General features: G+C 39.7%; 1 protein-coding gene across 2 annotated transcripts in view; it reads left to right on the forward strand.

Moving 5' to 3' along the window:
- Positions 1-4,730: 4,730 nt before the first annotated feature.
- LOC145452929 (alpha-2A adrenergic receptor-like) overlaps positions 4,731-24,548 on the forward strand; it is a 42,045-nt gene continuing 22,227 nt past the window's right edge. The window contains exons 1-2 of one of the 2 annotated variants that reach the window (XM_080331061.1): positions 4,731-5,411; positions 19,093-19,196. In XM_080331061.1, coding sequence (XP_080187187.1) covers positions 4,860-5,411; positions 19,093-19,196 — 656 coding nt within the window. In that variant the 5' untranslated portion in view covers positions 4,731-4,859. The remainder of the gene's footprint in view (positions 5,412-19,092; positions 19,197-24,548) is intronic. The other variant, XM_080331062.1, reaches the window with a different exon arrangement.

Raw genomic sequence — 24,548 nt, forward strand, 5'->3', positions numbered from 1 at the left:
TGACATGTAAAAAAATCGCCCTAATGATCACTGATCATTCTTGTGGCTTGATAGACTCCATGCCCGATGACAGCTCACTTCAAGAAAACGTGAATGCTCGTGGTGTTATCTAAAATCAGACCAACAGATTTTCATTCGTTCAAAGCAAATACGCACTTATACTTTATTTCGTTTATCCGACATCTTATGAAAAATGCGGTGCCACGAAAAGCCACATTTGAGTAAGTAGCATGCTACACTGGAGTCTGTGACTTAATACACGTTAATAGTGAATGCCCTCAGCCATAGGCCCCAGTGTCGCATGCTTACATGTCCACGGACTCATACTTCAAGTGCGGAGCAGGACTTCGAACCGAATACATTGCTTCTCGTTAGTGTCCTGGCCTCTCAGAACAGACTAGCACTAGCAGCTGCATGTAAGTCAGTGATGAGCATCGGAGCGGAGTCGGAGTGGATTCGGAGCGGAGTTTTTGCCGATTTAGTGACAGTCGGAGCGGAGTCGGAGTTTACTACAGATATGTGTTCGGAGTATTGTAACTTTTGTCTCCGATATCTCTGGATAGCTCTGACCAGAATACACTATTGATTATGATTACAAACCAAAACACAGACAGTTTACACCTTGTACAGTTGTAATATGACGGGTAACATGCAAAAATGCGCAGTGCTGACATGGTCTCTGCGCACAGAAAATCGAAGCTGCGCACAAAATATCCGAAGTGATTACCTTTTTTTTTAGTCGTTACGTACTGTTTTCCAAGGGTCTGCGCAGTGAGTTTGTGAGTGTGCGCAGTCTCGCCAAAAATTAGAGGGGACATTGACTATGAGGCCAACCATATTATCAGATTAATTTAGTAAAACACATTACCAAGTGTAGCATGCTTGCCACTGTTTCGGATGCTTGACGAGATTCATCGGAGTATCTCGGAGTCTGGGATTGAGGTCTTCGGAGTCGGAGGGAGTTTTCCTCAGACACTACAGTTGTCGGAGGGATTCGGAGTCTCGAAAAGCACTATCCGCTCATCACTGATGTAAGTTGCTTTCTCTCTCAACGGCTGATGTCATAATATAAGTCTTATTACAGTCAATGATGATCACGCTGCATTTGATCGGTCGTTATTTACCGATCTAACGTTTGGGACTCTACTAGCACAGATTTCAAGACCTGCGTCATGTCACGTCGTTACATTTAATGCAACCCATAACTAGTTACCGGAAAATCACTTTGGAAGGTCACGAACGTAATTCTACATGCAAATGTATGACTATATGCTGCTTAGGTATGGTGGAAAGGCGATAATCCCTAACGTTGATGCTGGTTATCAAAAAGTGATCGATTCTCCTTCCAATATCGCAAAACACGATTTAATTTGTACCATTGGGACTCATTTTCATCCATATGTTACGGTAGTTAATGTCAGAGGTCGTAATCAGTAAGTGAGCAACAAAGGTAGCCAAATTATTCATCGTTCGTATTCAAGTAGGCCTACACGTAACCCTGTAAATTTGTCCTCCATTGCAAGTACAATTAGCGATTTTCAAGACTTCGAAGCTACTGCAAGTGAACGTATAGACAGCGAAGATCTGTAAGTAGTTTCTGTGAGTATTTTCGAGAAGTATACTTGATCGAGATGAAGTTCTTCGTTCGTTACTGACCACCTCTGTCTGCAATCAGGATTTCTCGATATCAGTATCGAATGTTGTCGCTGTTCTTACGGCGACAAAAAGCCCAGAAAAAGACCCCATGAAAGAGGTCAGTCACAAAAGAATGGAAAGAGCAAGATAGGGCTGCGGAAAAGAGACTGTGACATCGGGCACTGGGCCGAGGTGGATGCTAGTTTAAGAGACCGCAACTTTAACCGCAACTGGTCGTTAGGCATCCGCCTATCTGTGTAATTACATCGCACTGTGTCTTATCGCATTGTACATTGTGCGTGTCTTGTTCAGATGAAAATATAATCTGACGATTACTATTACATTATGGCAACGACCGATATTGTTGCTCCGTTCCGCTTCACTGATGCTTGAATCTGTACTTTTTCGCAGCAGCGACTGAAGGATTTCTAGCAATCCGAAAGATATCGTCCGGAGCGCAGAATTCAGGGAAACTGGTCTCGATCGAAAGCTACCGTCGTGCTGATTCCGAAAATATAAATTAAAATCTGGTTGGCCAGGGCTCCGGAGCCTGACCAAAAATAACCTTTAGAAAATCACCCTCACCCAATCTGAAATTCACATTGTTCAGAACTATGGAATGACCGCAAAACACTGACCCTAACAGTGACCTATTGCGGTTCTCCGATTGTTCGGAAAATGCCGATATTTCATACTTTGGGTGCGAATTCGGGTGATTCCGTTGTCCTGATCACATTTTAACATATCTAGTGGCATAATTACACTAATTTGAAGTAAATGCCGGTGATCTAGTTTTAAGTTGTCAAATATTTCCATGCCCTAATATTAATAATTCTAATCCAATTTCTGGTTTTCCCGATAATGCTACAGGAGAAATGTATCGTGTAAAACGAGCCAAGCTTTCTGTACAGACATTTGCCATGCTCGTACTTACGAGATTGAACTCTGATTCGAAATGAACTGAGCTTGACTCAATTTACAAGATTTCGCAAATTCGGTTCTTATTTCAATTACAATCTAAATTGGAAAAAGCTGTGTAGCTATAATCATAATCTAATGTGAAAAAAGCTTCGAAGCTACAATTGTAAATCTAATCTAATTTAGGAAATCTGAACATATTGTAGATATCCAACTGTGGTCGATTTGATGATTTGTTGTTTTGGAGGCCTTGGTCCAGCCCAAACTTGTAAAGCCTCTACACTGCATAGATTGAAGCTGTTCAATGTTTTAAAGTTGGCGATTCAAAGATATGTTCTGCTTTGAGGGGCCCATATGTGGTATCGTTAGTTGGTAGGACCAGAGCTGGATTAAATCCGATGGTACAGTTCACCCGTTGCCTTTTTTGTCCTGATCTGGTATTCGAAGCCACAATAATCACGCAAGGCCTTTTGGCTCATAAGTGGTCTGTAATTATGACGTTTTGAGTGGCAGCATCAGTCAGTATCGCTATTAGTATTAGTTTCAGCGTCAGTAGTCAGTATAAACCGAAGTTTCCAGCGGATCGTTACTTGGAATATCGGCATGTCAGCGCTGCTCGTTAACAAATTTGTAATATTGGCAACTGTCACGATCACGACTAATGACAGACAGTAACTATAGACAAAATAGTACTGCCTACTTTGCATTGTTACGTATTTATTGCTTGAAAGGAAGTTCGGTCATATCGTCCGCGTCTACACCTCAATGCTCAAGCTCACATTCATGATGCAGATAATCACTAGTGTGATTTTTACGTAAAAACGGAAGATTTTGACATAAATAATGAACATTTTGACGTTTTTGCACAAGCTAATGAACTTTAAGATTAGAAAGCTGTTCACCGACCTTGGGCAACCAGTGCCATCTGAGACATCACTAAAATAAAGTTTTTGTCATGCAAAAATTTGTCATTTTTCAAGTCAAAAAGTTTTTTCAGGTCAAGCTACTTCGTATGGACAGACAGTTCCATCCAGAATTGAAGAAAAGTAGTACAATTCTAACATTATTTAAACGTCTAATTTACATACATGAGGGCGAAATTTTGTCAAAATTAAGTTTTTAACGTCAAAAAATGTCAACATTTTCATTTTTTAGTGCAAAATCTTGTTTTTCCAAGGTAAAAAAATCGCGCCAACGATCACATTTCCATTACCTCGTGCTACCCCAGAAATTAATCATTGTACCCAACCTAAACCTCTCCACTGCAAATTATATTGTTAACAGCAATTAACGATTCAATTTATGTAACGCCTTGTTCTAGTAAACACGTACTGTACAAACAGAAACAGTGTTTTTGTGTTATGAGGTACAGGTACATACATTCCCCGGTGTCTGAAACATGGACAGTTGAGTATAAAGACTTGATTAAGGGGTCAAATATGCACTATAAGCGCGTATAATATCCAATGTATTCTGTGAAGCTTTGTTTTCTGTGGGACTCACCAAAATTACTAGTCGGAATTAGCATTAAACGTCTTCTACCTGTACCAGTCAATGTCTGCCTTGGCTTTGGGCGTCTCACTCTCAATGTGCTGCTCGAGTGCTCGTGTTACCAAATTACGGTCAAGTCTCCTGTTCAGTGGCTCGTGATCACTTCGGCTCAGATAGCACAATGGTATTTACACAAATATCCCGCCGTGCATTCGTCAGTTCGGTATGTTTTACCAAAATTTACCACATGTCGCGCAATGATATATACTGGATATATATATAGCCTAACTCACGATACCTGCCATAAATTACTAGGCGAGCCGACGATAGCCTTGGCTTGTACTTTACATAGATTCTCGGAGGAATAGGAGTTCAGCCTGTGTGTATATCATCGACTGCATTTTGATGTTAAATATAGATGACACTGTCGAGTGGATCACACCGCATCAGCGCTGTAAATCTCGGTAGGAGATACAACTTGCTTTAAGCCTGGTTACAAATTATGCCATTGTCAATATACCTTTAACCATCAATAAAATATTTGTTTGTAGACCTGTCAGCCTACTTTGAACAGTCATCTCGGGTGGCGCTGTCTTACCGCAGCCAGGCACGTTTGTAGTTTGTTTTGATTACATAAGCGAGAGAAGTGGGATGTTCGATTCATTTTGATCGAAGTCGGTCAAATGTAATCTCGACAAGAAATTTATGGATTGCCGGTGTCGGCTTGCATCAGACCCAATACTGAAGTATATATTATCTATTATGCAGTATGTAAGTAGATAATAAGCATAACTGTATTGCTCTTTGCGGACAGCATGATGGATGTAACAACTGCACTTATAAGAAGCTTGTATTCATCACCAAAAGACAGCGGGAATGTTTCCTACGACAGCGTTGAAGTTTCAAACACCACCCTTCCGCCAGAATGTTTGGGTGCGCCCGACAAAAATTACAGTGACACTTACATGAGCACTGGCTATTCTTACCAAGCCGTGATTGTATTCTCGGTGTTAGTTGGACTGTTCTGCCTGTACGTACTGCTCGGGAACGTGGCGGTTATTGTGGTTATCCTTCGAGACCGGGTGATCAGCTCGCAGCCGCAAAACCAGTATTTAATATCGTTAGCTGTGGCTGATGCGTTGTTGGCTGTTCTCGTGGTACCATTTACGTTGGTAAATGAACTGTCTGGGAAATGGCCTTTCGGAGCTGTATACTGCCAAGTATATCTTGCCACGGACGTGTTACTTTGCACTGCATCGATATGGGGAATTTGCGCTATCGGCCTCGACAGATACTGGTCGGTGAAGCGGCCCGTCAACAATCAGAGGAAGCGAACGAAAAAGGTCATCCGATTGATTATTTTAGCGGTGAGTACATATTTGAAAACAGATTTACGAGATGGGAAAAGGTGCGCCAGCTTATAATTAGCAGCAGGTGTGTTTACGCTGTGTGCAAGGATTCAAACACAAATTTTACGTCGTGATATACTGGTTTGTTTGGAACCGAATCGAACAGTCTTAGATAATCATAATCATGCTTTCACACATATTGCAATGGGGAGAACGTGTGTAATACAACAATCCTTCTGGACATCACAGGGTGTCCTGTGATCTGCTTATGTGTACCGCATTCTTCCGTCTGGGGTGGTAAACGGTACATTGTTCACAAGCACGTATCCATACCACTGGCACGGAACATGATCGTTTCTCGTTAACGTGAAAGGTGTAACGTAATAGGTGTAGTTTTGAGATCGTAAAATGGCACGTTCAACTGCAAACCAAACAAGTCCCAACAAGTGTTCTTCGGTTTTATCTATTACGGTACTGCAAGCTAAGGCAGTTGACCGGATAGTATGATGCTACCCTCTGAAATATTTGTTAGGTTTTGCGCGCGTAGCTACAATGCATTGCATATGTCTAATGTCTATACACTTCCTGATTACGCGCGGTTTGCAGCAACACAGAGTTGAGGCAGAGAATACGGTAACTTTGGTTTGTAGAAAACATGCACAATTGCACAATCGATGTCAGTGCCAACAAACTACTGAAATTCCTGAATGACTATTGACCATTGTCCTTGTCATACGAATTCAACGACATGTATTGACGATGTAAGCTTTGGACAACAGTCGGTGTGTGTTAAGAGTATTTACCCAATTGCGTTGTCCACCATATCAGCGGGCTTTGTATCGTATGACCAACAGCTACTGTTTCCGAATGCCATGATAACTTCCCTTGAGATTCCCCTATATTCATTATTCATATTGATTCTTGCGATTTGGCTCGCGATTCTACTAACCTCAAATTATCTTTCTGAGAAAACTTCAATATCGTAACAAAATAATATGTTCACATTGGCAGTATCAATCTATTAACTTCTTCCTGCTAATATGGTTTGACCGCAATCCAAAGCATAGTCGCCTTTGAAAATAGCAGCAAGCTGTCCGTCATCAATCATATCTCGAGTAGGGCTGGGCATAATGATTCGAGTACTCGAATCTGAATCGAGTAATAATTTTAATGATTCGAGTCGAGTAGTAGAAGTCGATTTTTTCGAGTACTAAAATTATACACTCCTCACCACTGCAAGTTAATTTATCAACGACAATTATAGTTTCGATACCATTTTCGCCCGTGGAAGCCTTGAAACCTTGAATGGCGGTGTCGCAGCATCCCAGACATAGTGCAAAGCTATACGAACGTTACTGAAGATAGCACATTTCCGAAGTCATGATCATTCCACAACATTGTCAGAAAGTGCAATTAACCCGTATGGTCGAAAAAATACCTAACTATCCATAATATGATGGATAACAGGCATTATATTCTTTGTGGTGGCATAAAAGGTACTCATTTGAGCTTTGACATATTTCATTTTGTTATGACGTCATAATGAGTGATACTCGAATACTCGACTCGACTCGAAACATTTTACGTGATTCAGAATCGAATCACTCAGATGCTCGATTTTGCCCACCCCTAATCTCGAGTAAGTGACCCTGAAACGGCAAGGCTTTGTAAAGTTATCTTTAAAGTCTCACCCGACGACAGATGACTGAATGATGGATGGATGCGATGGATGCCGTTACTGTTAGTAAATTGGAAACTAAGTTCCAGAGTAATGGGTGCGATGCCGTTTAAATCATAATTAGAACATATCGTCCATGGACCAGCTGCTTTTGCACAAGGGTAATGTGCTGGAATAACACGGTCTAAATCAGGGGTTCTCAGCCCTTTCTTGGCCGTGGCCCATCGTGTACCAAACCAACTAAGTTGCGATGTCATAATATTCAATCCAATGATACAATCAATTCATGTGACTCTTACATTATGTACAATGATATCAGGGCGGACATTTTAAACCGACTCCAAATATTAATGCGCTGCGATAAATCCTCAATCCATTACGATTCGTTGCGGTGGTGCGGTATACCTCCACCAGAAGTTGATAATAATTGTAATTATGGCTATTTTCATCTTACAATAATGCGACTTGCCTTAGTAGTAGCCTACAGTATATCTATACATCAATTAGGCCTACACTTCATTCCGAGTTTAATGCACACCCCTTTCAACGGCATACGACATATGCCCCAGCCCCTACCGGAATACTTAGTTACTTCAGCATTACTTTCCAGTTATTAAATACTCGAAATTATTTTAGTTACTGTTAGCCGTAGGTTGCCATAGCCAGTGAAAAAAGCCGCCTTTTCTCCCTCCCGTTTTGGACTTGAACATGCTGACACCATACGTGCTAATAAGTCTCATCAGAGTCGGATGAAAAGCTTTACGTAGCCTACGTTTAATTAGATAATATGAATATATTTTTCGCGATTAACACAACAAATATAACTAAACTTACATTAATTCTAAAATTTTCTAAATAGCTTTGTGGCCCACCTCAAATGTTCCTGTGGCCCACCCTTTGAGATCCCCTGGTCTAAATAGTATGCGGGTTGATTTTGAAATCGCTATCTCCTATAAATGGAAAATTTATTTAGGTTGACCACATTTTGCAATGCATGTATTGCGTACGAAGAATGTACAACAACTAGGTAATTTTAGCTGTCTAATTAGACTTGATATACCGAAATGCCCGTAGTGTAATTCGTAATTCTTATGTAATTTCTTGAATGATTCTTTGCCCCAATACCAATTCTAATCTAATTCCCCGTTTTCCTGTAACTGCTACAGGAGAACTGTATGAAGCAGTGATTCCCAAACCTTTTCGACTTGTAGCACACTAGAATAATTTCGTGGCATAATAGGCCGAGAAAAGATGCTCAAAAATGTCGATGTTTTTTTTTTAGATATACTACAGAAACGAGGTGGAATTGTTCACAATTATACCCGCATTTTGTCATTAATTGAAAGCAGTGTATCTCGTTTACGCTTTCGATTATTTGTTTTGGGGTATTCATGGCGTTTGTCGACTACTATGGTCATTTACACCAGGCCGATATTCTTCTTATTTTCCGTAACTGCCAACTTATAGCACGGCCCACCTCTAGGCTTTTGTAAGACACCGCTGACGCGGATGAGGTGGCGAGGAGGAGCCTAGGTGAACCTCCAACACTTGGGTGTCGGAATTCGGAAGTCGACCTCGGTCGGACTCGAACCCGCACTCATTGGTGTTGCAGCCGCGGATTATACCACTGCGCTATCTCGCCACCCAAATTTCACTCAAAAAAGAAAAGCCATGTTCACTAAGCCATGAAGGTGATGCACAATGCACATATTTTTACAATATTGATTGATTTTGCACCGATCATGGAATAGAATTAGCTAGCAGACAGCTAAAACGCATCCAATTTCTTAATCTTTAAATGCGCATTTTTGTAAATCAATTAGCTGTTTTTCTGTGGAAAGAATGCTTGATTTCTCAGGATGCCATTTCTGGTTTCGTGGTCGATTGTGCTAGTCAGCAGACCGTTTTCAAAATATTCTTACGGTTCTTTTCCAAAACTCCCAAAATTATCGCGGCACACCTGAGAATCTATGGCGGCACACTAATGTTTCGCGGCGCACAGTTTGGGAATCGCTGGTATAGAGTGAAACGAGTCGAGCCTGCCGTACGGACATTTAGCATTCTCATGCTTTTGATGATAAACTCTGATTTGATAGGAATTGAACTTGATTTTTGTGGTATTTCTTTGTAATTCGGAATTACATTCAATTTCCAAGTTTTTGCGAATTTAGTATTTCTAATTCTAATTCAATTTGGAAAATTTGCCCCAAAACCCTTACGTACAATCGTATATATTCTTTGGAATGATATTAATGGAATAATAATTATTCCTCGCTAAATAGCCGCAATAAATTACACATGGTATTGTGGTAGAGGCGCAGCTGCTGATTGTCGAGAAATAATTTATTAGATATTCGGCCTTGTCTATATGTAGTATTGTTATTGTAATACCTTTCCCGAAACTGCTGGTCAAATATTTGCCAAGACGGTCCTGCGAATATTTCGTTGCGCGCTTGGACCCTTTTGTCAAATCGCACTGCGCCCCAATAAAACACACCTTGAAGTTTATTGCCTGTAAGCCTATGCGATATGGAATACTGTTCTACAACGTTGTCAGATTGCCGTGTGCGTGTTTGTAGCTTGTGAATTTGTTCGTATAGAAGTGCAGCGTGCTAGCATCCCCGAAAATATTTGTTCGCGGTACGTAATAACAATTTTTCGTAACAGTAATTATGGAACAAAGAGGGTTTCGAGTCAATTTTATATCAATTTCACAAAATATAGTGGATTTAGGCCACATATAAAAAAATATGATATCGGTAAATGTTACACTTGAATAATAGTCTCTTTGTTGATATACTAATATTGTAATGATAAACAATAAGGTATTGATAATGCATTTCATACATCCTTAATCATACAATTAAATAATATATTAATATTGAAATGAACCCGAATATTTTCGGAATACACTAGCCAGGGGTAATGGGCAGCAACTAGCAGAGAAGTGAAAATAAACATTGCCTATCGTATACGGTATTGTACTATAATATATTATGTCCTGAAGTTCTTTGCCTCCAAAGTATCTTTCGTCTATGACAGTGGTTCCCAACCGGTGGCGAATTCAATGGTTTCTGCTGGGGAATAGACGCATTTGGTAAACATTATATACAGGACAATCTACATATTTACGGAGTTACATGCGCGATTTCCGTTATCAATTAAATGCTCTGAAATGTATGTATCGAAAATTATATTGCGTGTTGTTCACAATAACTCATTTTAACTCCGGATAACCAATGATGGGCGTCACAAACGCATCCAGCACGTCCGGTATGACGCTTTCGCTAAATTTTGAGGGTTACCGCTATCGGCTCGCAATACGTTTTATGTTGTAGTTATAGGCGATTGTCTTGGGTACTGGTATAATTGTGTGTCTTGTGTCCTCAAACAAGCAAATAGCTGCTCCGTGATGACAAAAGTTTTGGGTACGGTAGTGGGGAATGAAGACTCGAATAAGTCTTAAGTGGGGAATGAAGACAAAAGGTTGGGAACCACAGGTCTATGATTATATACGTATTCATTTTTCACTGTACACTGTGTACAGTACACATGTGTACTGGTGATTGTTTCGATATTACTATATGACCAATCCAATTTATTTTTTATTCATGATGGCATTGTTGTTTACATCGGCCGTGTCAGGCCTCGTAGTATTTCAAGTATACTACATCGACCAATGCAATTAAACGCAGAATTTTGTAAAGTTGTAAGCTACAGCTCCGTGACCTTTCCCGGAAAACTTTCCCGGGCGTCAGAAAAAAAGCCAGGAAGCGCACGCGGTAGTTTCCCCCGAAAACGTATAGCGTGGCTGGCTTTCGATAGAATCGTATCTGACACCGGTAGTTTAAATCCGATTTAGGAGCCTATTTTCATCACACCTCGGACCTAACTCATGAATATGTCATTGTGCTTAGTCGCGGCGATCCCGGGAGAAACATTGAACTGGACTATATAGTTGGTTAAGAACCGCTGCACTGTACTTATTAAATATTTCCATTCCATGATAGGTTAAACTTTGCAAGAATCAGGATGACCCTGCCTTTCGAATCTGGATTAATCATTACGTATCGATGTCTCAGTGATCAGAACCAATTCGCTGTAACGATTTACCGATCAATTCAACCACACAACTCGACATCGCCTACGAAATAAGCAGCGACATCTGTTTTATGCATAATGCATTGTGCATCCACGTTAGAAGTTCTAAAATCGGCGTTTGTAACAACGAATTTTGGTATACCGTCGCTTGCGATGCATTATACGAAAAGATGTTCAAGTCTTAGGTTCAGTCACATTAGCCCAATCATTACCAAAGAACAATATAGTTTTGTATTTTGTTTCTTGGTGATGTATTTCCATGTTGACCCTTCACGGAGCTCCTAAACCTAGTCCGCGGTAGGGTTGCATTTAAAACAAAAATCAATTTAAAACAAACATGTTTGAAACAAGGGCCTAATTTAAAACATGTTTTTTTTTTGAAGCCATGACGTCACGAATATTCAATTGTGATGTCATAGTGGATTGACATTGACAATTGTAAATATAAGGTAAATATAGCTCCTTTGACGAAATATCTGTACTATTAATGCTGAACCGACTATTTTAGGGGTTCCAACCATCCCATATCAATATAATTCCGCTATATAGGGTGGTAATTGTCCGTATTCTCATGCAACATGTTTTTGGAAAGTATTTACACAATTATGACATAATTTTACAACTTGAAAAAACACAATTTTGTTTTTTTAAAGGCCTCTGTTTAAAAGACTGTTTAAAGCATTGTGTTTTAAAACACTGTTTGTTTTAAATGCAACCCTAGTCCGCGGGCAACAGATTCAGACCCAGGGCTGTAACTAAGTCGTAAGGTTCCTAGTCGCAAGTCAATTTTACTTTTATAGTTTGGACTCGAGTCATTTTCAGTTCATCACCGAGTCAAGTCCTAGTTAGCGAGCAACGGGTCAAGTCCGAGAGTTGAGACCCGAGAGTCTGAGTCCACATCTTAGGGTTCACTGTTCATTTTCGAGATCAAGTCAGATTCAACTCGCTTCTGTGAAATGGGTGATATCGACGGCCTCCTGATTCATAATATACACGGATATTCAAACTGCTAAAATACAGTTGCTGGGCCTATTTTCAATTTTTTATCGGTCCTGATACACGAGACTTGAATATGATATCAAGAATGTGCCGAATCACGTGACTCGGCCGGATCGAGTCGTTTTACATCTTTAAGAAAAGACTCGAGTCAAGAACCCTTGGATTATATGAGTTGCCTCTCGCGAAGTCGTTATTTTCGGCAATGGCGGTCGAACTTCTGCAAACAACAAAGGCTAGAGACAATGCTGGGAATTTACAAGCGAAAAAATTCACTTTCGCATATTTACGGATTTTACGGCTCTATTTTATGCGCATGAATGTCGTCACTAATCCCACGTATACCCGAACATAGACGGGATATCGGATTTAGCGTGAGCGACGTTCAGGAAAAAGTTAAACCTATTGAATTTGCCACTTAGAGCGGCATTACACGGATTGCCGGCCCTGGTACAAGAATGCACGCGACAGCAAAACATCAAAGCCTGACTTACAACGTCGAAACGGGTTTAATATTCATTAAAACACGCACAGTGCATGATATTGATACGATGCGACCGCCCATTTTGGAATGAAGAGGGATTACTTTGCGATGTTGTACTATTTCGGACAAGACATCTGCTTACCCGTTCCTTCGAATTACATTATCATCTGTGTTTACTCGGTGCTAAGTCCCCGCGCTTTAAATATAGTATATTCCGATTAAAAAAAAACGCGCGTCAAATTTCAAAACTTATCCTGGCGCAGCATGGACGAAGTCCATTTCTCCCGGGAAATTGCGTGTTTCCTAACGTTAACCGCAAAAATAAGCTATGAACTTGATATGGCTTGAAGTTTATGACGTGACGACGTCTTAAATAATGCAGGACTGTGCGTGTGAGAGTAACACAGCATATATTTATTGTCGTCAATCGAGTATCATTGATTTGTAAGCCCCAAGGAATTATTTTATATACAGAATATTTCATGCCACGGTGTACACATATTTAACTGTCTGATATCTGGAGATTTACGGTTCTTAGCCGGGATCCGCTGGAGGTCAAGAGGCACACTAGAATTAGAATTATAGCAACACGTTTTTTTCCAAATTAGATAAGAATTACTGAATTCGCAAAAAATTAGAGCAAAGACACAGTTAACAAATTAGATTAGAATTAGATTACTGGCATTTCGCTCCAATTTGTCTAAATACACCCCTAGTATTATCCAGCTGTACAAGTCTGCCTTGACATTCTATGATTTTGTTGCGTACCAACAAGTTAATTAAAAAAAAAATTAAATTTTCTTGAAATGTATGTAGTGTTATTAACATGAGCAGATTAGAAAATGAGTCGACCCGAAAATTTCGAAACAAATGCGCCCCACGAGCCAATCCGCCCCTGATTATTAATAACACGCACTAACTAGGCAAAATTTGTGGCGGAATAACGTAGCAACACCAATGGGTTGCGGGTTCGAGTCCTTTCCCTTAGTGCTAGAGGTTTATCTAGGCTCCTCCTCGGCGTCTCATCCGTGTAAACGGTGTCTTATAAAACCTTGAAGTGAGCCGTGCTACAAGTCCTGATGTAAATTACCGTAGTAATCGACAGACACCATGAGTACCACAGACAACAAGAAGGCGAAATTTAATGTGATGATTGCAATTGTTTTGTCTCGACAAACTGATCTAGGCGGGGTGCAACTGAGTCGAATGACGCGTAAAGTATTTAGCTATACGTTCGATGAAGATTTGTCTTACATTACAGAAAATTACGTTGACGATTTGTGATAACTAAATGTAAAAACTTGGAAATAAACGCATTTACTGCGTAGTGCGTTCCTCCTGAAATGACTTCGCGTGCCACAGGTTGGGGTACACTGTGTCACAGGATTTAAACTTGCAACGCAAATGACGATTGACGCCTATTTCGGAATATTATTTGTATTCACAATTTCCGCGAAAACCGTGCGGAATACGCGCGTTGAATTGCGAGAAAAGTATGAATTTCGCGCGAATCATGGTATTTGTATATCAGCATTTGTATTTGGAAAGTCGTGTTCTAAACAGGTTTAGGATTTGAAAAAGACAGTGTCTGTCCATATTCGCATCATAGCTAAATTAAATAAGGCTTATTCCTAATTTACAATACAGCCTAAACGCATGATTTTGTTCTAAGATTCCATTATCGCTACTCTGGGGACTATGTTGATATTTATTTCGCGTTACCGCAGAGGGTAGCATATATGCTATACTGCTGTTTCTTGGAAGCGCAGCTCGTTGCGGATGGGAACAATTTTCAATTGAATAGTATACGGCGAGTTTCTTGGAGGTACAGAGCTTCAATACACAATTGAATAGTATATTCCTGTTGAAATAAACTTGAATATGTTCGGCTGACACTCGTCCGGAGTAATCGCCAGTATAACTAGCAGAGAATTGGAAAGAACGTATATCAACAATCGCATCACCAAAATATGATGTCTCCGGCATGAAATTTCGAACAATTGGAGCCAAGAGAGCGCTTAAGCTCAGCGTACTATTTTTAGATGGTACACGATAACACGAACTCCTTATGTTGGCACAGACTTAGTTGGCGTATTTTGATAAAAATCGACTCCACATCACCCGAACGAAAGTGTGGAGTCCTCTCCCGATGACGCTAAATCTGCCGTCTCGATCATTTTTCGCATAAAATTATCATCCAACAAATGGCAGAATTCTCGGCCTTTGCCTGTTATATAACTTCACTTCTACGGGCTGGCTTTGCGTCAAATTTGTTTGCATCCTTTTCGTAGACCACTTGACAATTTCATGGGTTAGCCAGAAAATCTTTAAAAAAAATTAATTTCATTATAATAAATTAAAAATTTTGAAAATGGTCGGAATCGAGCCAAATTTGGAGTGCGACGTCATTTATCAATTTTCGGTAATAGACGCAAAAATTTGAGGAAAAGTTTTTTTTGAACAATCCTACTCTACAGACAAGATAAGAAATCATCATGGATTAGAACAGGGGTGGGCAAACTTTTGAGCTCACGGGCCGCATTCAACATCTAAATCCATTCGCGGGCCGCATTATATAAAATTGAGATTATATAGTGAGGACATGGAGATTATATATGTTATTATTTAAAACAAAACAAACAAAACATTGTTTTGATGATATCGTACACACGTCAGAAACATGGCGAGATTTCATTGGCTGGTCGAACTCAATAACCAATTTGTCAAAACTATATAGATGAAAATCGGTTGTCCCGATTCTTAGAACAGGATTGAAATTTAAATCTGTGAGCAGCGATCTGTTCATAGATTTACTAATTCCACTTTTGGTTCAGTTCCAGGACACACAATACTCACAGCATCATAACCATGTTAGCTTCAAACACGCATGTACGATGTGTGGATAAAATATAAATACCCCAATTCTACGCATGCAGAGAACGAATCTGCCTAAGACACGCGCAAATCGTTTGTATAAGCACATCACTGAAATAATTAAAACTGAAGTGGCCAATATGAAATCCCACTCGTTATCCGAATTACGTCAATCTCGTTTAGGATTTCTGTGATGTTTAGTATATAGTTGAAACCTTTCAAACTGCGTGGGCCTTGAGATCGGGCTGTCGCGCCAGAAATTAAACATAAAGTAAGGAAGTATTTACCTTGAAACAGTGTCTCTCAAACTTTTTGAGACCCCCCCTCCCTTATGATGGTGAAAAATTTCGCGCCCCCCTTATCGTCATATCACAAAACGCAACTAGGGTGCTAGCAAACCTAACAAATAGTTAAATGGCATGGAAGGTTACGAATGTGGATCAAGAATTTTTCAATATGAAATTTAGAGTAAATACACAGCAATATTAATGACGTGAACGAGAATCGCGCGGAGCGCGAAAAATTTTTTCTGTGGAGGGGGGCACACCACAGTTTTAGAACCACTGTCTTCGAATTATCATTGTGAAATATACAAAGAAAAAGTTTATTCAAGTCCCTGCATTAATTCGATTTTTAGTACGGATTTTATCAATATTTTTAAAAAGTTTCTTTAGACTCTCGCGGGCCGCACAGAACGGTGTGGCGGGCCGCATGCGGCCCGCGGGCCGTAGTTTGCCCACCCCTGGATTAGAAGCTTTAATTGGGTGCACGACGCGGATTTGAAAAATCTGAATTCCGTGCACGCTACGCGAAATTGCATGTAACAGGGTTTAACTCGGATAATTTATACCATTCGCCAGTCTATTTCGTTGCGATTCTCGTGAGACGGCGCGATCGATGGCGGGCTGTAATGCGATTGACGACGCGCGACAGGAGGACATGCAGCAGTACTGCGTGGTCCGTACGCAAAAGTCAGGATAGATGGTATCCATGTAGAATGGAAATAGAAAGAACATCAATGTAATGCTTGTCGTGCGGCATCGAGACTAATCAGTCGGGCAAGTTTTTGTTGCAGTTAAATCCGTGGAAAGTTGCATTTATTTTTGAAAAAAGTTGCATTTTGACCACATTTTGCTCGGCTGACTAAAAAAAGTGTTAACTTCCCAGATTGACTAAAAAAAGGTCAATTTTCCGGCTTAGCTCCCGAAATACCCGTAAAAGCGTTACTTCGGTGCTGATTTACGGTGTTTCAGTCGAATTTGGCCGTGTATTTCACCAAAATCGAAAATATTTTCATGAAATATCGAAAAAGTTGCAAAATGTTCCAAAAACTTGCATGAAAAATGGACAAAAGCTGCACTATAAGATTCCTTCAAACAGCTTAAAGCAGCATTCTACATATCTTACGAGTATTTAGGAAGCTGCCGGAAGTTGTAAAAAAAAGTTGCAAAAACAGATAATCTAGTGTTTGCCGTTTTACAAAATTATTTTCTGAAGCCACTCTTTGGAGGTACAGAACTTCATTATACAATTGAACACGGTATAGTATATCTAACCTGGCGCACCTTTACGCTAGTCCATCACTGCGAGATTTTGGCGAACTCTAAATTACTACTCTAATCACAAAAACAAACAAACAAACAAAAATGTGCCATATTACACACGTGACGAGATAGCGTAGTGGTATAATCCGCAGCTGCAACACCAATGCGTTGTGGGGTCGTCCAGTCCGACCGAGTTCGATACCAGAATTCCTACCCAAGTGTTGGAGGTTTATCTCAGCCAGGCCTCGCCATCTCATCCGCTTAAGTGTCTTAAAAAAGCTAAGAAGTGGACCGTGCTACAAGTCGGCAGCTACGGAATCAAAAATCAGGAATATCGGCTTGGTGTAATTGACCATTGCAGTCGACAAACACCAGAAATATCATAAACAACAACCACATTACACATATGTACGTTACTATGGAATACAGATGTACGAAATCAACTGTGCATCAACGACAGTGTTGAAACTTGATTTATTTGACTATTTGAATCAAATTCAGTTCATATCGAACCAAAGTTCATTGTCATACGTATGAAGATGACAAATGTTTTCACACCGAGCGTGGCCCGTTTCGCCTTCCATACGGTACTCCTGTAGCATTTGCTGTAACACTAGGCTAGAATTAGACTTCAGATTTATATCTACACAGTCTATTTTCAAATCAACCTGAATTAGACAGAGGTGGTCAGTAACGAAGTATTTCTACTTTTTCGAAGTACTCAAGTAGTTTTCCTCTACTTCTGGTACTTACTCAAGTATATCTTTTTCGATACTTCTACTTTTACATCGTAATATTTTGTGAACTACTTACTTACTTTTCGCTAAATTCTGTTTGTCAAGTAGAAGTAGTTTAAGACTCCCAATAAGAAAGATAGCCTAAGGAATTTTGAGGCTGTTTTCGTGTAGTACCAACATTTAATTTTCATAAAAGTCATATAAGTCCCAGAATATTCGTTGCGCTTCGCGCATGGTAGATAGGAAGTGACAAATTTGTTGTAACGAAAGTATCTCTGAATATAATTTAGGTAGCGGGTAGGGTGGTTCCGTTCACGCCGCATTGTCGCGTATATCAAATATTTCATCACAGTAAGTATGGCCCCCCATAACGTTGGAAACTACCGTGTCGCAATCTAGCAATTACCTATTATAGCTAGCAGCCCAAGACGTGTCCTAATCTGGAAAAGTGGACCTGAACTTTTTCAACGTTAGACCTGTTTTAGCAGACCACCGTTGAAACTTCCCGGCAAAAGACATGAAACATATTTTCCGCTTTTTAGAAGTAGTATTTGTATTTTTCCTTCAATGACGGGTATTATAGGTTGAGTTCTGATTAGAGATTCAGTTCTTTTTTCTGGAGTACATACATGCTGAAGTATAAAAGCAAGTGTAGCAATGCCTTTCATTTTCCGAAAATAAAGCTATACACTATATGGCATTTTAACGATCTGCCATATTTTTAATTAACGGAAAATAATCGCGCAAAGTGTTAAAGCCGCATCCGACACAACTTCTCCGTATTGCTCTTCGACTGAACAAGGGGCCTTATAATGTGGGGGAGGGCGCCATGCCATGATAATTACTAAAACGGGGTGTTCGAGTAAACAAAGTATTAGTGTCGCATTTCCATATCAATACTATCATTTACACCCGATGATGTGGACGAATGCGTATTCTGTCAAAACTTAACACCTCCTGGGATGCATCAATATTAATCAGCTCTCTACACCTTCCGCATATCTCCATTTACAGCTTTTGGCAGTCCATGCGAACGAATTACGATCGTTTTGACAAGTACTTACTTACTTGAGTAGATTTCAAGTCAGTCAATTCTACTTCTACTTCAAGTAGTTTTAGATTGCTTATGAAAGAAGTACTTCTACTCGTACTTGAGCAAAGAAACATCTGACCAAGTAGATTAGAATTAGATTACCTGTATTGCACTCTAATTAGTCTTATTATGCAACTAGAATTATCTGATTTTCCAAGTCTACTCCATGCTGACTTATTTTGCAATTTCCAGGTGTGGGCGCTTTCGTTTGCTATCAGCGTCCTACCGTTCATATTCGGCTTTCAGACGATACCCACGTCTGCGGAGGAGTCGTGCTTTATAAACGACGCTAGTTGGTGAGTGCTTGCGACTTGCGCGTATTGTGATTCAGTAAACGTGTTACAATACCGTCTTTATATTGGTCAATCGATATATACTATTTATTGTTATAATTGAAGACCCTGCTGGAGGTGTAGAACTTCAATATAAAATTGAACAATATATTATGTTGTTTCCAATTCCCTACTAGTTGCTGACGATTACCCCTGACGAGTATCAGCCGAAAATATCCTGGTTTATGTCGATATCAATATATTATTCAATCATATACTTTTATGAGGCGTTATTTCAGGATAATATTTGCAATTTTCGAAAATATATTTAGTTAGGATGATACCAGGGAATCGGGGATATTATTTCGCGCGGTTCTCGTGGCAATTTCAACCTTGAAACCGATGCAAAGTAATCACAAAACATCGTTCTACTTTTCAAATTCCACATTTTAAATAATGTTTTTCTTGTTACAAACTTTACAAGTTGAAGTTAGCGGTGTACAGAGTCGGATTACTAGAAAATATTTAGCTGATCCAAATAGGTTAGAATTAGGATGGTTGCTACACAGATTTTTCCATATTTGATATCAATGTGAATTAGTGAATTCGCGAAAAATTGGAAATTGAATAAGTTCAATTCGTATCAAATCAAAGTCCATTCCCGCGAAGATGAGAACGGCAAACGCCTGTCTAGAAAATTCGGCTCGTGTGGTTCTCATGTAGCATTTTCAGGTAAAACAGACATTAGATTGCAATTAAAATTAGAGCATAAAAACATTTCACATGTTAGATTAGAATTGGATTACGCGCCTTTCGCTACAACTAGTCTGATTATACATCTAAAATTATTTAGTTGTCCAAGTCTAGAATGTACGCCGCGACATTTATATTAAACGCAGCATCAGTGTAGTAGATCCCAACGAAACAGTGCGATGGGTCATAAGGAAAACCAGGAATCAGATTAGAATTTAAATTTGAGCATGGACGTATAGGCAAACCCGCCTGTGTAGTCTACTGTGAAAAAAAAAACAGAAGAGGTTCTTTACTGACAGCTTCTGTAATTGTATTATGTACGGGTGTGTTGCGAATGAGTTAGTTTTCCGCGACAATTTCGTTGTGGAAAACGTGATCCTATCGTGAAATATCGTACAAAGGATATTAACAGAAAATACCGATCCGGTTCTGGTATGAATCCTGTGAATGGTGATGATAGGTAAATCCCTTGACGCTATTGAAGTTATCTTTCTCATATTATTCATATATTCATATGAGCCATCGCACTGTTTTCGTTGGAATCTACTACAGTGATGCTGCGTTTAATATAAATGTCGTGGTGTACATAGCAGACTTGGAAAACTAGATAATTTTAGTTGTATAATCAGACTAGTTGTAGCGAAATGCGCGTAATCTAATTCTAATCTAACATGTGAAATGTTTTTATGCTCTAATTTTAATTGAAATCTAATGTCTGCTTTTCCTGAAAATGCTACAGGAGAACTGTGTCGTGTAAAACGAGCCGAGTTTGGCGTCCAGACATCGCTATTCTCGTACTTACGATAGTGAACTCAGATTTGATACGAACTAGTTGATTCAATTTCTAAAATTTCGCGAACTCAGTAATTCTGGTTCTAAACTAATTTGGAAACACTGTGTAGCTATAATTCTAATTCCGGTCTAATTTGGATAAACTGAAAAATTTCTAGTTATGTAACACCGCGTCATAGACCTACTAACCCAGGGACGGGCAGCATACGGCCCTCGACTGCGTTTTGAGCGGCCCGGAGAGAGTTTTTATCCTGAATGTGAAATTTGAATCTGGAAGTATTGACAAATTCTATGCGTCACAGAATAAATCCAAGTTTGCCAATCTGAGAAAGATGGCAATGTAACTGCTTGCTCCGTTCGGGTCTACATACATTCGCGAGCAAACATTTTCGACCATGAACAATGAACATGAACACAAGACAAGGCTGCGTTCCGATATAACTGATGTTCACGCGCAGTCTTTACTAAGGATTTCTATGTATACGACATGCAGTCAGAGTTCAAAGAACTTGTTGACAATTTTGATCGACCAGAGACGTCTGATTGACCTCAACAGCTACCGTATTGTTAATAAATACATTAAATACTGTATTTGGTGTCCATGCTTAAAACTTAAAATGTACATTGAATACTATTTATTCCTTGTGTGGGTGGATAAATACGCGATTAATGTATGGATTCTGTAATCAGGCCCGTCAGGTACTTCATTTTTCGTTGCCCGCCCCTGTGCTAGCCGGATTGGCCCATCTCGTTTATTCGTACGCACGCGTAGACCAATTCGTAAAACGTTCATTGTCAGGGATATCTAGATATCCCAGGTTCATTGTAAGCAAGGAATACTGTATTTCATCGTGACGTGATCTGCGCAGTTGTGTCGATCTGTGTAATTTGGTGGTTTACCGCGAGGTGAAATCTGGTCGATATGTACTCGGTAACGCGTTGCCCCGATTTGCCGTTATCGATTTCTGCCGTACGGCTTGACATGAGTGGGAGGCGTGTGCTGACGGCTGTTCTGTTGCTGTCGGCGTTGTGACGTACCGTCACTCTGTTTGACAGCAGTTGCTAATCTACGGCATCTGATTGAAAGAGTGGATGGTTATCTCGGCTTGTTCTGATCGGCTGAAGATACGGTGCCGTGTATCGCGTTGAAGCGTGCTTATAGTGGCCCGTTCCTTTTATGAACGCAGTGCCGGGCGGGCTTGGACGACTTTACAATTCCAGTTAGCTAATTTGACTGATTAGACCGAAATGGCGGTAATCTGATTCGAATCTAGTTCCTGGTTTTCCTGAAAATGATAAGGAGAACTGCACACTGTACGGTGCGAAACGAGCCAAGCTTGGTGTACACTTGTGCAAGTGCAGACATCTGCCCTTCCCGTGCTTAAGAGTTTGCACTCTGATTTGAGACGAACCGAACTTGATTTTTGTCGTGTTTCTTGGTTCGATTTCCAAGTTTTGCGAGTTCGGTAATTCTAATTCTAATCTAATTTGGAAAAAACTGTAGCTATAATTCAATTCTCGTCTAATTCGTAATTAACTCTGTAGCTATAATTCTAATTCTAGTCTAATTTGGAGTACACTGTGTAGCTACAATTCTAATTCTAATCCAGTTTGGAAAAAAAGCTGTGTTTGTGTGGCCGTAAATATCCGCCTAATTACAAAGTTGACGTCGCAATTTTGTAGTATATTCAATATTCATACTTGGGGTTGCATCTGAAACAAATGGTGTTTTAAAACACTTTATTTAAAACATGTTGTAAATAGTGTTTTAGAAAGTCGCCAAGTTGTATAATTATGCCGTAACTGTGTAAATACTTTCGACAAAACATGTATTATGGGCCTACAGACGATACACACCCAATATCGTCAACGAATACACACTAGTGGTGAGAACCCTAAAAATCGTCGTCGGTTCAATGTTCAATGTTCTGATGATGATGACCGCCGACTGTAAAAATACTGCATAACGATGTAGTCCTGGTTAAAGATATTTTTTGTCCGTTCATGACAGGGACCGGAAGCCTTTTTCGTCGAAGGTGCCGTATTTACCCTATATTTTCAATTGCCTATGTCTATCCACTCTGATGTGCGTCATGGCTAAAACAAAGCAACAAACAATAAAAAAACATGTTTTAAACAAGGGTCATATTTTAAAAATGTTTGGTTTAAATTGATTTTTGTTTTAATTGCAACCCTACCTACATTATGTGATTGCATTCACTTTTCGTGTATGTAATAGTTTGTCTTGTTGCACAACGTTCATACCAAAAATATAATATAATAAAAATACTCAACACATTGGCGATTCTATCCGCAGTTACAGGCATGATTTATTAAGCAAAACTAATTGTTTATCACTTAACTTTTCTTCCAAATATCTTTATATTCACTGTCTTTTTGTCAAGATAACGGATTTCGAAGTTCAGTTCACATCACATGTTTCTGCCAAGCTAAAAGGTCGATTGGTGCACCGCGTCTCGTATCAGATTTAAGGGAGTATCGGTACCGGCAGTTGTCAAAATTCTACGCTTTGCAACATGACAAGCCGTAAGCGATACAATCGTAGTACGTCAGCGTGTAATTATTCATTGTCAGATAGCTTGATGTGTTTTTGGTGATAAAAATCTAAATCGCTGGTGCCGACCAAATATTGATATTTACGATTCAATGCGTACGCCAAGCCTCTGTGCGGTGACTGCATTTTAAGACGACGATTTATCTAAATCTGATCAAAGCCGATTTGATATTTGCTACTGCGTGTCATTTGTTTTTGAAACACAGATTCACCAATTCACATTAAATCTCGTTGGTACGTAACGGAATAATCGGCATTAAAATTTCAAGCCAATACCGATCATAAGCTATTTATGCTGGTTAGGAAACAGCACAAATTAACGAATTAATGCTTTAATGCTTTACAATTTGCTATGAAGTGTAACAAATATCTTAACCTTTTATCTTATGTAGCAATGCTTCTATAGGTTGGAATTGAGCCAGAATTGGCGTGCAGCGTTTTTTAGGCAGCCTAACGATTATATCAAGTAACGTTTTGATGACACGGATATTTTGTAACAGCCCTTGTACAGCCGCTGGCGACCCATGGGCCAGGAATATCTGGAGTTATTGTCTACAGTTCTAGATATCCCTGCCATAAATAGTGATGTGGCAAACCCGATTTAAGACAAAGTCGGGTTCGAATTTCACGTTCATTGATCCCCCCTGCTGTCGGGCTTATTCGTGCTTGTAAACCTACCCACGAAATAGCCAAATATTCCAATTTTAGACCTTACACGGGGGCTTAAAACGTGACTGACAAGATCCTTATTGGCTTAGCGTACTCCCCGGCAACCCGATATTTGCTGGCCTCCTGAGAATTCGCAAAACACGGTTTGCCCATTAGCGCTGACCTGCTCTTCACGCGCGCGCTATAATGCAACGTACGCACATTATCTGGACTTGGTAATTTTTGCACTGGACATCAATTAGTGCTATTAGCTAGATAATACTAGTCTAGTTGTCTACTTAGAGCGAAATGCTGGTAATCTAATTGTAATCTAAATTGTTAAATGTTTCAATGCTCTAATTTTAATTGTGGTTAAATTTCTGGATTTCCGGAAATTGCTACAGGAGAACAGTATACTGCGAAACGAGCCAAGCTTACTGTACAGACATTTACCATTCTCGTGCTTATGTGAATTAACTGTGGTTTGATATGAAACTGATCTTAATTCAATTTGGGGAAACCCATGCAGCTATAATTCTAGTTCTAATCTAATTTGAAAAAAAAATGTGTGGCTGTAATTCAAATCTGTAGAAACACCGGCACTGGCT

Source organism: Botryllus schlosseri, chromosome 12 (assembly GCF_051294905.1).
Source record: "Botryllus schlosseri isolate E-star chromosome 12, Bs_hap1, whole genome shotgun sequence".
NCBI lineage: Eukaryota > Metazoa > Chordata > Ascidiacea > Stolidobranchia > Styelidae > Botryllus > Botryllus schlosseri.